At 27.7% G+C, this 15,103-nt stretch overlaps 1 protein-coding gene across 4 annotated transcripts in view; it reads right to left on the minus strand.

The window, feature by feature from the left end:
* Positions 1-9,433: 9,433 nt before the first annotated feature.
* LOC100207482 (talin-2) overlaps positions 9,434-15,103 on the minus strand; it is a 63,319-nt gene continuing 57,649 nt past the window's right edge. For all 4 annotated transcript variants that reach the window (XM_065804868.1, XM_065804872.1, XM_065804871.1 and 1 more), the window contains 2 exons: positions 14,081-14,263; positions 9,434-10,244 (listed from right to left, as the gene is read on the minus strand). In XM_065804868.1, the coding sequence (XP_065660940.1) occupies positions 10,029-10,244; positions 14,081-14,263 (399 nt within the window). In that variant the 3' untranslated portion in view covers positions 9,434-10,028. The remainder of the gene's footprint in view (positions 10,245-14,080; positions 14,264-15,103) is intronic.

A 15,103-nucleotide genomic window follows, 5' to 3' on the forward strand; every position in this document is an offset into this window, starting at 1 on the left:
AAAATCAGGTTTTATAAATACAACATATAAAAGTCATTTTTGACACAGGCTTTGAGCTATTATTTATTTTACTAAAGTGTCTGATAACAACATTATTTTCAACGCAAATATTAAAAAATTCACTTTATCTTGCAGATAATTTACCAGTAAATATAACTGGCCGATATGATGGCACATAAAAGAGAACCACTTCTAACTAACTAAATTTTTTGTGTGGAGACAACTAAAAACTTCACTTCTTATCATTGGTATTTCAACTTTTACACTTTGTTTTGGAGCAAAATTCTAAACAATTCAATTTCGCCTTACTCTATCTTCCAGAAAGTATAAACTTCATGAACTTATTTCTGAAATTGACTCACTTCAATTGTAACACCTTTAAGATGACACAATTCAAAGAAAAAAATCCAGTCTTTATTAATAATTATTCCTCTCCTAAATGGAGAGGAATAATTATTAATAAAGACTTTTTTTCTTTAATTAAACTAGCAAAATATTGTAATTATTAATAAAGACTGGATTTTTTCTTTAATTAAACTAGCAAAATATTGTAAACAATATAAAATACAAAACGTGAGAAAAAATAAAAAAATAAAAAGATCACAAGTTAAGTTAAAATTAAAAGAAATTAAATTTTTTCAAGTGATTAGTAATACTGTAAAATGTTATCTTGAGAAAGAATAAAATTTTTTGCTTTGTTTTTAAAAAGATGAAGAGAATTAGTTAGATCAAAATCAAAATTTGGCAAAACAAGTTTATTCCACAGGTGTGGCGCACGATAGGCAAGACAGAATTGATTAAAATTTGTGTGACAAAAAGGTTTTTCTAAAAAATTTATATTTCTAAGTTCATATTTGTTGGTTGGTTTTAAATTGAAGAGATTTTTTAATTTTTTGACGCAATAAAGCTGATTGCTTCGTTCTTAATTATTTGACTGATTGATTCGTTCTTTGTTTGGCTGTTTTATTTTATTTATATTAAATCTATATTATTATATATTTATATTATATACATATATATATATATATATATATATATATATATATATATATATATATATATATATATATATATATATGTATATATATATATATATATATATATATATATATATATATATATATATATATATATATATATATATATATACTATTATATATTTATATTATTTATATTATATTATTTTATTTATATTTATATTATTATATATAATTATTTGGCTGACTGATTCGTTCTTAATTATCTATTTATTAATTATCTATTTATTCAAAAATTTTTGTATTGGATGCTTAGATAGAAACTGAATATTTTGGCGAATACTTGACTTCGTCTTCTTGATCTTGCTTTGAGTTACTTGTTTTGAACTTCCTATCCATTTTTCCTTCAAAAATTTTTTTTATTTGAAACTAATTTCTTTCTTTTCAACAAGATTCTTTTTATAATTGACCATTAACTTTCAATAACTCACTTCTTACATATTTTAAGGTTTCTTAGGTACAAATTTGAAGCAACTTTTTTCATACTATTCTAGAGACTTCTTGGAGTCGTAGATTTTAGCCAAATAAGGTCAAAGAGTTGTGCAAATATCATGCTTTTTTTAAAGTTAAAAAACTTTTTTAAACGACAAATTGCTTTGATTTTACCATCAATTGATTGCTTTGGAGTTTTCTTTGAGATTCTTTATATTCTTGAAATCTAAGTACTTTTCATATCAAAGCTTGGCTGCATTTCAATTTTCTTGCAAGTTCTCTCTGTGACTAATATGGGTTTGCCTTTATGGCGCAATATTTTGTTTTGTATTTATCTTTAAGTCCTTTCTTTTTTCACTTCTAGCTTCTCTTTTAATAGATTGAGTCTGTTTATATTGCTGCAAAAGAAATTAAACTGAAGATCGAGAAATACACAATAAACAATTTTGAATTGTCAACTTGTGACAATGAAGGGTTTTGAAAAAAAAAATTTTGATTTAATATTTGTTTACTTATTTATAACCATACTTATTACCACAACTAATGATTTGGTGATGGAAATAAGTTTTGGTATATGGATAATAATAAGTTACATATTTCTCATGACGAACAATTTGAACTTTCACAAAGGTGCTAAAAATACCTTTAGCAATCGATTTAGCTCCTTTTTTTTATTTTATCAAGTAATATTCTGTTCCGATTGATAAATTCTGTTCCGATAGATAAATTCTGTTCCGATAGATAAATTCTGTTCCGATAGATAAATTCTGTCCCGATAGATAAATTCTGTTCCGATAGATAAATTCTGTTCCGATAGATAAATGTTTTAAACTCTTGAGTTTTTAATTTTTGTGTTCTTTTTCTACTCGATGTACAATAAATTAACATGTTGGAAGAAAAATGATGTTCACGTCTTTTACTGTTAGCATATTGATGTATTAAGCGTAGGGCTTTTCTTTTTGCATCATCTGCACCTAAATCTTCAGGACTAATTCCGCTTATTGCTTTTTCTTTTTCGTTTAATTTTTGTTCCATTTCTTTAATGTAATAGGAGTTATTACACATAATTGGAGTAATTATGTTTTTTCCGTTTGTCTTGATTTTTTAATTTTTGATAAAGTAATTTTAGAGGATTAATAACCGATTCAGCTAAATACGCTTTTCCGTAATTTTTAGAATGAAAATGATGAATATTTTCAGATTCATACCATTCTTGCATTTTGTAATTGAAAATTTATTATTCAGTTTGTAAATAAATAAAACTTTTGTCGCTCGTTCGTTGAATGTCTTTAAAAATATGTTCAAGAACTCTATCGGCACTTTTTTTACCCGTCACTCTCAAGTAGACTTTTCCCAAAACACAGTCTACGACAACTAAACAAAATTCCGGATGATCGCCGAAATTAAGATTAAAACTGTTCATGTTGGCTAAATCGGCTTGAAAATATTGATGCTGTTTTTCATTGGAAAATTGATGCGTTTCGTATACATAAGGTTTTTGAGGTACTTTAAATACTCAAAATATAAATTAACCAACATTTTAAATAAATAACAGGGAAGCAACAAACGTATTAGACTTAGTGATAACAGAATCTTTGGGTAGAGTTTTTCAAGAAGAATTATTCAATATTAAACTTTTTTTGAATATTTCTTGAACATTTTAATATTAAATTTTTTTTGTTTATTTTATCTTTTAAAGAATAGAACTTTAAAAAATAATTTGAATATATATATATATATATATATATATATATATATATATATATATATATATATTATTATTATTATTAATACTATTATTATTTGTATATATATATATATATATATATATATATATATATATATATATATATATATATATATATATATATATAAATATATATATATATATATATATATTTATATATATATATATATATATATATATATATATATATATATATATATATATATATATATATATATATATATATATATATATATATATATATATATATATATATATATATATATATATATATATATATATATATATATATGAGGAATGGACTTGCAAAACCTGATAATTCACTTTTTCAAAAAATCTGACTTGCGCACACCACTGGATAGCTCTTGTAATTTTTCATCAAGAAAATAATTCAGGACATGCAGAATCCAATATTTCTATCACAAATTCAGTGGTTAAAATTAAGTAGTCCATGCAAAACCTGATAAACCAGATAATAAAAAAATTTATATTCGTTTTAAATCTGATTCTGCAGATTAGGATTTACCAATATCTATTCAAAACATTGTTTTATTAATATGCATACAATAGTGTTTCAATTACAACTGCATAACAAACAGATTTTCTGAAAACAGTTTTTGCCAATTATCTCGAAATGACAAAAGAGTGAATTATCAGGTTTTGCAAGTCCACTCCTCATATATATATCTATAAAAAAATATATATATTAATTATTTTTTAGCTTTAAAATTTATTAAAGTTAGTAAACATAACGGGTAATTACCCGTTATATCAGGTTTTCAAGCATAACGCTTACATAACTAGCAAAAGAGTAAACAAGTTTTAAAAAAAAACTTGACAAAAAAGTACTGCGATGAGTGTAAAAATGACATGTTAAAATTTTCAAAACACACCAAACCATCACGTCGACGTAGCTTAAAGCATAAACATTCCGCGCTAAGTTTAAATCGGGTCTCGGGTTCGAATCTAACATCACGCTATCATTTACATTTCATAACGTTACATGTTAAAACATTGAGTCTTGGTGAATATATTGAGACTTGGTGAGACTCTCTAGAAAGAATAGCTAGGCTCAGGATAAGTTTTATTTTTAATAAAAAAGATAAGTTTTTTTTAAATAATAAGATGCGCTTAAACGTAGATGATATTGATTTCACGGTTGCAAGGCCTCAAGTTTCTATCCGAGACTTTTTTTGATTATTTTGATCAAAGTTCTTTTGATGAAAATGATTTAACAGACACTCATATTGGTGGTTTAAGAACAATACGACATAGAAGTTGATTGGTGGTTTAAGAACAATACGGTGTAGAAGACGAAAAAAAAAATGAAAAAAAGTAAAGTATCAAATTTGTAAGAAAGGACTCTTGCTATAGAAAAACAAAAAGTCCTTATAAAATAATCAACAAAATCAAAAATTAAATTGTCTTTTTATAAAGATTAAATTTTAGGTTTGGTTTCACGGTTCAACAAATTTTTTTTTATAAAAAGAATATTAAAATTTGATTATTTTTTGATTCAAAGATTGTGACGTTCTAATGATGTTACGGTAGGGTAGATAGGTAGGTCATTGGTAGTGAAGGTAGGCAGGTAGGTAGGTAAAGAAACTCAAAAAAAATGAGTGTGCAAATTCATTAGGGAATACTCTAAGCTAAATTGAATGTGTAGTTGGCAAAACTATATTGTTTGTTAGTTATAAAAAATAACTAATAAACAATATCTAGAATACTTTGTTGTAGATACTACATTATTTATTAGTTATTTTTCTTCACCTATCTCTTGTCTCGAAATAGCAAACATGTTCATTAAAGAATTGTTGAAAATTACGAAAATTTTACTTTCACACCAAAATAAAATGTAATGCACCGCTAACACAAACACCCGCACCAAGTATCTGTAAAATAATTGGATAGTCTTAATAAAAATCTGCCAGTAATTACTTGGTAAAATTTTGGAGTCTTTTTCTTCAGCCGGTTTAACTATGGGATCGGTGATTCACTTCTACACGTAGCTCACTCCGACCCATTCTCCCTACTCAACAAAAAATTTTATTAGAAGATGTTTTTTCGTTTTATTTGTTACAGTAATCAATAGAACTTATACATTAAAAAATTTTATATTGATAAAGAAAAACAGTACCAAGCTTTCCTATACTGACGATAGCCATTGCTGCAGCTGAAGCAGTATTTAAATTTTTTTTAAAAAAAGAGTCTATTGTATATGCATCAACTATGTCATGCACTAATTTATTCAAACGGTTTGCATTTGGCTTGTGGGAAAAGTGCTAATGTTCTGAATAAACTATCGTTAGTTCGGGTTGTAAACACTGGGTATTTCTTATTTATATATTAAATTGTATGCCGAGTTTAATGAGAAAGATTTTTCTAGTGAAATCTAAAATTCAACCTTATGTAAATGATGAGCAATCTTGTATAGCAGTATTAGGTAATTACGATTCTTCGTTCTTCAAGTTTAAATTTTTAAAAATTTAAACGCGACCGCTAAAATGCTCAAAACAAGCAATTTTGATAGTTATAAATGTCTCATGAGTAGTTTCGTTCAAAAAAGTAAACATTGTTGATACTATAAAAAATTGCAGCAGTTGCTATAAAAACATAAAACTTGATATCAGAAAGTTAAACCAACTAGTCATGAAAGTGTGCTATTTATATTGTCGCCACTGTATATATAAAATGGTTCATTACGTTATACTTGTAGAAAATATTTGACTTTATATACAAAAATTTTTACAACACCTTTTGCATTTATTTTGAGACGTTCCTTTAAAAACTGGGGGATGTTCCAGATCTCTGGCGCAATTCAAATGTCACGCCTATCTTCAAAAAAGGTAAAAAACTCAAAGCTTGCATCTATAGGTAAATGTCTCTCACTTCTGTCCCATGCAAGGTGATAAAAGATATTATCAAAGAAAGAATTATAAAACACTGCAAAGAAAAAATTATAGAACACTGCAACAGACAAATTAATTTCAAGTTTCAACATGGATTTGTAAATCGCAATGACTGCGTTACAAACCTACTAGAACATTGCGACATTCTCACAGAGGCAGTATACCGTAGGCATATATATATAGGCAGTAAACACCTTGTTTATATAATTTTTACCGATTTTGCAAAAGCATTTAACACTACTACGCAAACGACTTTTTTATAAACTTCATGGTATTCGATGTCAGTCATTAAACTGTTTTTATCACAGAGTAATCATAGAAGAACAAATGTCCGAATAAAAAAGGATGACAAGTGGTATCCCTTAAGAGTCAGTTTTAGACCAGTGTTATTTGTGGTCTTTGTTAATAAATTACAAACTGTATCAGTATCAGTGGTATTAGTACCAATCAATGTTCCTCTGATTACGAAAAACTGCAATCAGATATTGTCAGAGGTGTAAATCAGTTGCACAATTCATAAGCCACTTCAAGGTTGAGAAGTCAATGCATTGATATATTTTATAAACTAGATATCTAACTTCGATCCGAAAAGTGAAGCCGCTTTTTGCCCTTTTTACAAATGGCGGATTAAATTTGTAAACAAATATTTTTAACTTTTCTTTTCTTAAATAAAGTAAATATATTTTAAATTTAAATACTATTTATATGAAAGTGTTAAGTGGAAATTTGAATATTTGAAAAATAATAATTTATGATTCCTTAATTTATTTTCGATTAAAAAGGGATTAAAGTTTTGTATAGAAAAGTAAAACAGCAAACGCTTTTAAAGCATTTTTATTAATTAAAATACTTTTTAATAAACATAAGTTCATAAAAAAACTTTTATAAGTATTTTATAATTATTAAAATTTGTTTTTGAATTATCTTTAATATATTGGGAACTTTTGACTTGCATTTTTAACTTTAATTCCACACTTCTGCCTCAGCTTTCGCCTTTTTTACAAAAGGCGGATAATATTAACAAAAAAATAAAAATAAACAAATAAATATAAACAAAAAAGTAATTAATAAATATTAAAAAAAAAAGCGGCTTTATTTTTTGTCCAATAAAATCCCGCAAGTTAGATATCTATATATAATATCATTAGTACAAAGTAATGAAATCGACGGTAACCGACACAATCTTGCTATCCGACAACCTAAAAGTCAAAGTGGAAGAAGCAGTTTCGGCTGGCAACCGAGTTAACAATTGGCTTTGAAAATCAAGCCAGTGCTGGAGCCTTTATGCTCTGAAAAAACTGTGACAGCTCTAGGTCTCGAATGCATCTTGAGTTAAGTGCACAGGCCTACTCCCCAAAATAAATCAAAAATTACCTTTTATCGAACGTGTCCAACAACGTTCAACGAGGGCAGTTTTGTCGATTAAACATTTTAGTTACTTTTAGTTACAAAAACTAAAAAAAGTATTTTTAGTATTTTTAAAAAAAGTATTCAGTAATCAGAGGAACATTGATTGGTACTAATACCACTGATACTGATACAGTTTGTAATTCATTAACAAAGACCACAAATAACACTGGTCTAAAAACTGACTCTTAAGGGATACCACTTGTCATCCTTTTTTATTCGGACATTTGTTCTTCTATGATTACTCTGTGATAAAAACAGTTTAATGACTGACATCGAATACCATGAAGTTTATAAAAAAGTCGTTTGCGTAGTAGTGTTAAATGCTTTTGCAAAATCGGTAAAAATTATATAAACAAGGTGTCTACTGCCTATATATATATGCCTACGGTATACTGCCTCTGTGAGAATGTCGCAATGTTCTAGTAGGTTTGTAACGCAGTCATTGCGATTTACAAATCCATGTTGAAACTTGAAATTAATTTGTCTGTTGCAGTGTTCTATAATTTTTTCTTTGCAGTGTTTTATAATTCTTTCTTTGATAATATCTTTTATCACCTTGCATGGGACAGAAGTGAGAGACATTTACCTATAGATGCAAGCTTTGAGTTTTTTACCTTTTTTGAAGATAGGCGTGACATTTGAATTGCGCCAGAGATCTGGAACATCCCCCAGTTTTTAAAGGAACGTCTTAAAATAAATGCAAGAGGTGTTGTAAAAATTTTTGTATATAAAGTCAAATATTTTCTACAAGTATAACGTAATGAACCATATTATATATATACAGTGGCGACAATATAAAAAGCACACTTTCATGACCAGTTGGTTTAACTTTCTGATATCAAGTTTTATGTTTTTATAGCAACTGCTGCAATTTTTTATAGCATCAACAATGTTTACTTTTTTGAACGAAACTACTCATAAGACATTTATAACTATCAAAATTGCTTGTTTTGAGCATTTTAGCGGTCGCGTTTAAATTTTTGAGGTCATTTTAAATAGCACACATTTACTTTTTGTTAAAAAAAAACAACAAAGTTCTTGTATTATATCAAAAGAAAATCATTATATTCAATATTTTAATGATAAAAATGTAATTCATTTTACAAGAATCGTATTCTTTTAACTATGGGACGAGGTAAACATGGAACAGATGTCTTTCGAGAACAAGTACAGAAATCGAGATCAAGAATTAAACAACTCTGAAATAGCTCGAAGATTGGGTTGTTCTCATAAAAAAGTTATCAATGCTGTTAATTTAACAATACTGGTTCATTAAGCAACAAAAAATACAAGTCTTGCAAACGGAAACAACTCCCAGAGAAGACGCAGCCATCGTCCGTATCGCTAAATCTTTTGCTGGCGCACCAAAAATTAAAGATCAAATCTCTCAAAATTTACAAGTCAATTTGTCTATCAGTACTGTTGAAAGGGTCGTCACTGTCAAGCACTCAAAAGGATACCCTACTAAATGTTAATTTACCTCAAATAAAAATTTCTTAACTATTTATACAAAGAACTTCTTTGATTTTTATAACAAAGGGACAAAATGATAATTCTTTAACAGGATGTGCTATTTAAACTGCCCCCTTATTCTGTACCTTTATACGATCAAACTTTTTTCTTTAACAAAGTTAATTTATTTTTTTACTCAGTTTTTTATCTTCTAAAACTAATATTTTATTAGGCTAAAAAAAGTTCAGAACTCAAATACTCTGATCTCTGGAAAACATATCACTACATATATAACATCAACCCGTGCTATTTATTTTGACGCCACTGTATATAAAATGATTATATATATATAAACCAATGTATATTGAACCTAAGAAAAATTTGTAGCGATAAATAATTTCCGAGTAATTTAGACAATTTTCAGTTACCAAAAAGAAAAAAATATCTTTATTGATTATCTTTTAATTGTTAAAAGAAAATTACATTTAGCTAAAAATTGATGTTAACCATAATATCGCTTGCGATCGCAGAGGTTACAAAATTTACGTATTGAGTCGATAAACTAAAAGTTTTTATTTGCACGCATAGATTAAAATATAAAAAATTGAAATTTGAAATAGTATACGTTTAATAGAATTTTAAAATTTCAGTGCATTAAGGAAAGAAAAAAAAAGAAAAAAAAAAAAAAGATTAATAGTATTATACATAGCTGTTGATAAAACCAATGCGCTTTTAAAAGATAATAAAATATTTGGGTAAACAAGTTTAGCTGTCTATAAAATAATCATCTTAGAGATAAAAAACATTTTCTTAAAAGTTGATGTTTTAGAATATTTAATAATTTTCTTCAAAATCTAATTTATTTTACAGAACCGAGTAACCAACCAATATTTCTTCTCCGTGTTTTCAAACAAACTAGTGATGCAAGTCTTTAAAATAAAAAAAAAGTATTATACTTTTATTTTAATCTATTTTATTGCGATTTTTATTATCGGACGAGTTTGTATCGAATTTTATGGTTGGGCGAGCCTTTATTAAACTTTATTTCTTATATTGCGCTTTTCTTGATTGAGCGAGTCTTTGTCGAGCTTCCTCGAGTTCTCGTTCAATTTTAAGTACTTCATTCTCTGCCTCTCTTTCTTGACGTATTCCCGTCATTTTGCGTTGACTGACGGTTACTGAAATAACTTCTGTGTTATCTGATTTTGCAGCATTTACAAGGATTTCCGTAGCTCGTTTAACATCATTACCAGCAATCTATAAATAAGAAACGTTATTAAAAAAAAAATTATTGTATTTACATTTAAAATATAACTAAAACACAAAACATATTACACAATTAAGGAGTCTATAAAAATACGCTTTATAAGCAACAACATTTAACAAATAAAATTAGCGTCATAAAACAAATCTTTTAACACGTTGCACAGAATGCACTTTTACTGGACAAAATTCATAACTAATTTAATATTAGAGCATTATTCACTAAAATTAGTATGAGTACTAATATGATGTCTGCACTTTTTATGAAGGTAATATTTTTTTATTTCGTTGCTATGGATACCTTTATTTTGCTTAGCAACAACCTACTTTTGTTATCTGCAGATATTTTATAAGTGCTATATTCACTAAATTTGGCATGAGTACCAATATGAGATCACACTTCTTACAAAAGTGATAATTTTTTAAATTTAGTTGTTATGGATACTTATATTGCTTAGTTACCGGATACTTTCCTTAGTTACAAAGTGGTAAATTGATATTTGAATATCTTATCGGATTTTTGACCCACCTATATTGAATAAAAATTGAGTATTTAGGTAAATAATGTTTTAGGAATAATAAAAGCAAAAAATAGTGCAAGAAAACGTTATCAATTTTAAATTACATCAAAAAATTATAAAACAATAATATCGTTTGAAGATTGTTTAAGTAATTGTAAAACATCTGAAGGAAATGCTTTATGATTTGTTTGGTGTGATGTTGATTTACGCAATGATGAAATAAAAGGATCACTGGAAACTAGGAGTCTATTGATAAGATCAGTATTTGTTGCTTTTCTGGATGTTTTTCGGCTGAAATTTTCGCGATAAGATTTAAAGTCTTTATTTCTAGCCTCTTGAGCTTCCTCTGACATAAGTCCGATGGGTAATGTAAGGCTTTTAATTATGTCATGTCCATGTATCAATACTTTGTGAACTGATTGAGCCATGTAATACCATGGATAAAGGGACACATATAGTCTAAAAGTGTCAAAACAATAATCCTTGAACTTTAAGCAGTCTATTTCATATCCTGAAGAGAGCGTTACCAAGATAATGTAAAATCTGAATATAAGGTTTTGGTCAATACCCAGAATTTCAGCTGTTTGTTCATATGCTGCAAAAGCACGCCTTGAGGTATTGCCATCATTACTTGTTCCAGAACCACCACTTTTAGGGAAATCAACAACAAGTCCCATTTTGTTTATAAAATCAGTCTGAATCTTTTGTTTAGCTACAGATGCCTTTTCTTTGTGTTCTTTAGATCTTGCTTGCCACTTTCTTGTTTCTTTTTTATATGCAATGTGCAATAACATCTCAAAAAATCGAATCCATGCATGAAGACTGGAAAGACCATATTTGAACTCTCTGTTAGTATAATCTATATTAAGGATATCAAGACTATTCATATTTTTTGGAGAGACACCACACACTGAACAGCATTGGTATGAGTTATTTTTTTCAGATAATATTGTTTGAACCTTCCCATCAATCATTGTAAGTTCAATAATACAATTCACTTCAATAGAAGATCCGCAAACCTCTAATAAAATCATACCCAAGCTTTCTATCTCACTTTTAATGTACTGATCTTCTTCAATCACAGATTCCTTGGATTCCATTTTGTATGCAAATCTTATGGGTCTACAATAGGCTGTGGAGGACGACTTTTGATTTCTCCAAATAGGCACCTTTTCGTTGCTGTTGTTAAATCCAGTCAAATCCAATGGGACAAGACAAGTAATAAATAATGATTCTTCACGCTTTAAATCTCTGTTAATGCCGGGTTCTGATAAAACTTGTTTATAAATGCTTTGGCCAGTAGCACCATCAAAACCAGCCTTACACGTTAGTGTCATTGTTTTTATTGCTTTGTTGTTCAATATCAAGTGCCTTAGCACAGGTTCCTGAACTGCACAGATTTTTTGCAAAGTATGAGTCATTAAATCTTTTAAAGGAACTGAAGCTGAATAGTCCTCCACTGTTATGTTTGCAGGATAACATTTCAATTTTGCATCTCTGACATCATTGTAAGCGGGGTAGATGTTATATTCTTTCTCCAAGGCTCCGCTTCTAATTAATTGATAGGAAGCTTTTGTCAGACTTGCATCAATTATTAAAGCCAGTGCTTCGTCTGCTGAATATTTAGTTGCTTTATCTGTATTTGATATATTTAAAACATTCTTGGCAGCAATAACAACAGATTCATCTCTAAATTTTTTATTAGCAGCAAAAAATAATTCATTGGATGAATGAGATTCAATTAAACAAGATACACGCCGTTTTTTAGTTTTATTAGAACTATTATCAAATGCAACTGGTTTTCGACCACGTCTACTTGCAGTTGGTTCATTGTCTTTTTTTCTGACAATTAAATATTCATTAAGCCAGTTCACAAACTTCTTTTCAAAATTTTTCACAGTATAGTTTGCAGATTTCCACTTTTTTTTATACAAGTAAACAAATCATTGAACAGCATGTCTAAAATCAACGTCTTTAAAATCAGCAAATTTTGGCTGAATAAATTTTAATATATCTTCAGTAATATTTTGTTTTGAAATACTAAGATTGTTTTTTTGGAGAAAATTATGAATGTCTAAGTTTAACAAAACCATATCTAAATAATTATTGTAACAAGTATTTTGTATTTAAAAGTAAAATGTTATAATATATATGCCGCCTGGACTACTAATACTTGTTAGTAATTAAGTTACTACAAGTGTTAGTAATTAAAATTAAAAGTAATTAAATTACTGTCAGTGTTAGTAATTAAATTACTAACAACTACCGAAAATATATTGTTGCTATGTTATGCAAAGTAAGGTATCCATAGTAACCAAAAAAAGTTAACCTCATAAGAATTCTGAATCTCATTTTAATACATACCCCAATATTGTGTATTTAGCGCAAGTAAAATACTGTTAAAACAACGTTAATGTAAAAATGAGTTGTTGCTATGCAAAATTTAGTACCATAGCAACCAAGTTAAAACATACATAAAATCTGAACGGGGATTTAAGGGGACGAGCAATCAATTAAAACTCGATTGAAGCATCATATAGCTCAAATAAATATAAGACAACACATGGCAAATTGTGGTAATTATTAGTTATTGTGCGGCAAAAAATAAGTTTCTTAAGAAATTTTTTTTTTTTAATCTGTGATTTTCAAAGTATAACTGAGATAACATGCTATGACAAATTTATTTCACACATTGGTTTTTCTTATCTCTAAATACTCTAGAATAACATGTACTAATTTTTTGTTTCAAAAACGTAGATGTAATTGAAATATAACACAACGTTGATGTCACCGTTAATTACTTATTTATAATTTTTTATTTTTTTTATTTTATCTCAATATTCAAATGCTTAGAGTCCTGGTAACTAAGGGATTTAATATAAATAAATTATCAATAGATTTCTCCTAATATATGTAGATACTAAAATTAAATAGGTTTTCAAGATTAAACAACTAAAATTTTTCCCATTTTGTCCACCTACTGGCCCACTGTGCGTTGTTTTAACGTAATACAACGGTTATTTGTTTTTAAAAGTAACGTTCTAAACGTCCTTTAAATGTCTTTTAAACATTCTAAACTTTGGAACGTTTAGAGGACGTTTAAAAAACGTGTAAAAGACGTATAGAGTCTAACTCGAAAAAACAAATGCTTGTTAAGAATATGCTAAGTTGTTAAAAAATGTTAGCATAATATGTAATTAAATGTTATAACTGCTGTAGCTGATAATGTTATTTAAAATTATTATAAAATTCACTCTGTTTTTAAATAATAGAATAAATTTAAAATTAAAAAAAAAAAATCAATTATACTTGTAAATTTCGTTGAGCTTTACTATTGGGATCAGCTTTCACACGACAAGCCAGTAGCAATTGCGCAGTAGAGCTAGCAACACCTTTTGCTACAGCAATAATTCTTTCTTCTGTTGCATTGCCTTGAACAGCTGCATTTGCTGTCTCACACAGTTGAAGAATGGTTCCAACAACAGTATTTGCCTGTATTAAACACACATTTAAAGAATCAATTATAAGCAGAAAAGACATAAATGCAGCGTTTATAAGAGCAACAACTACAAAATTGTCACATAAAAACAACAACAACAACAACAACAAAAACAATCAACCTATAGTTGCACCCAACACTTGTTGAATGTTGAATTAAGTTAACTATTTATTTACATTTTGTAAACTTTGAAAAAAAACGTACCATAAAAATAACTTGTAATATACATTATCATATACATTTTGTATTTACATCATACATATTATATATTTATATTATGTTATGTATTTATATTGTACATATATTATTATATCATATACGGATATATGGTTACAAAGAAAAGCATAACTAGCAAAACCAAAATTACAAACACTCTTAACAAGCAATTTAGCTCAGTGTTTGCACAAAAGAATATAAATGATCCCCTACCAAATTACAACTTTCGCAAGAATGCTGTTATCTTATAATTACAACAATGACTGTATACAAATTTGTACTTAATTTAAACGCTAACAAATCAATTACAACAGATGGAGTTCGTCCACATGTACATAAAGAGTGGTCTATGTTTTGATAAAAAAAATCTGTAATAGATCACCTAGGGCTTCCAATTCGAACATGTTCAGGTTCGAACGTTCGAACTTTGCCATTTTTTAAGAGGTTTTAAGTTCAAACCTTTTTTCTCTTAAAGTTCGAACATTTATGTATATCAGAATTAGGTTTTTTATTATCATTTTTTAGCAGTTAAACCAAAATCTTTTTTAAACTGTGACTTTTTTAGTTTTTGTTACACTTAACTTTTGTTGAGCAATATTTTCTTTCAAAAGCAACAC

Source organism: Hydra vulgaris, chromosome 09, assembly GCF_038396675.1.
Source record: "Hydra vulgaris chromosome 09, alternate assembly HydraT2T_AEP".
Lineage (NCBI taxonomy): Eukaryota > Metazoa > Cnidaria > Hydrozoa > Anthoathecata > Hydridae > Hydra > Hydra vulgaris.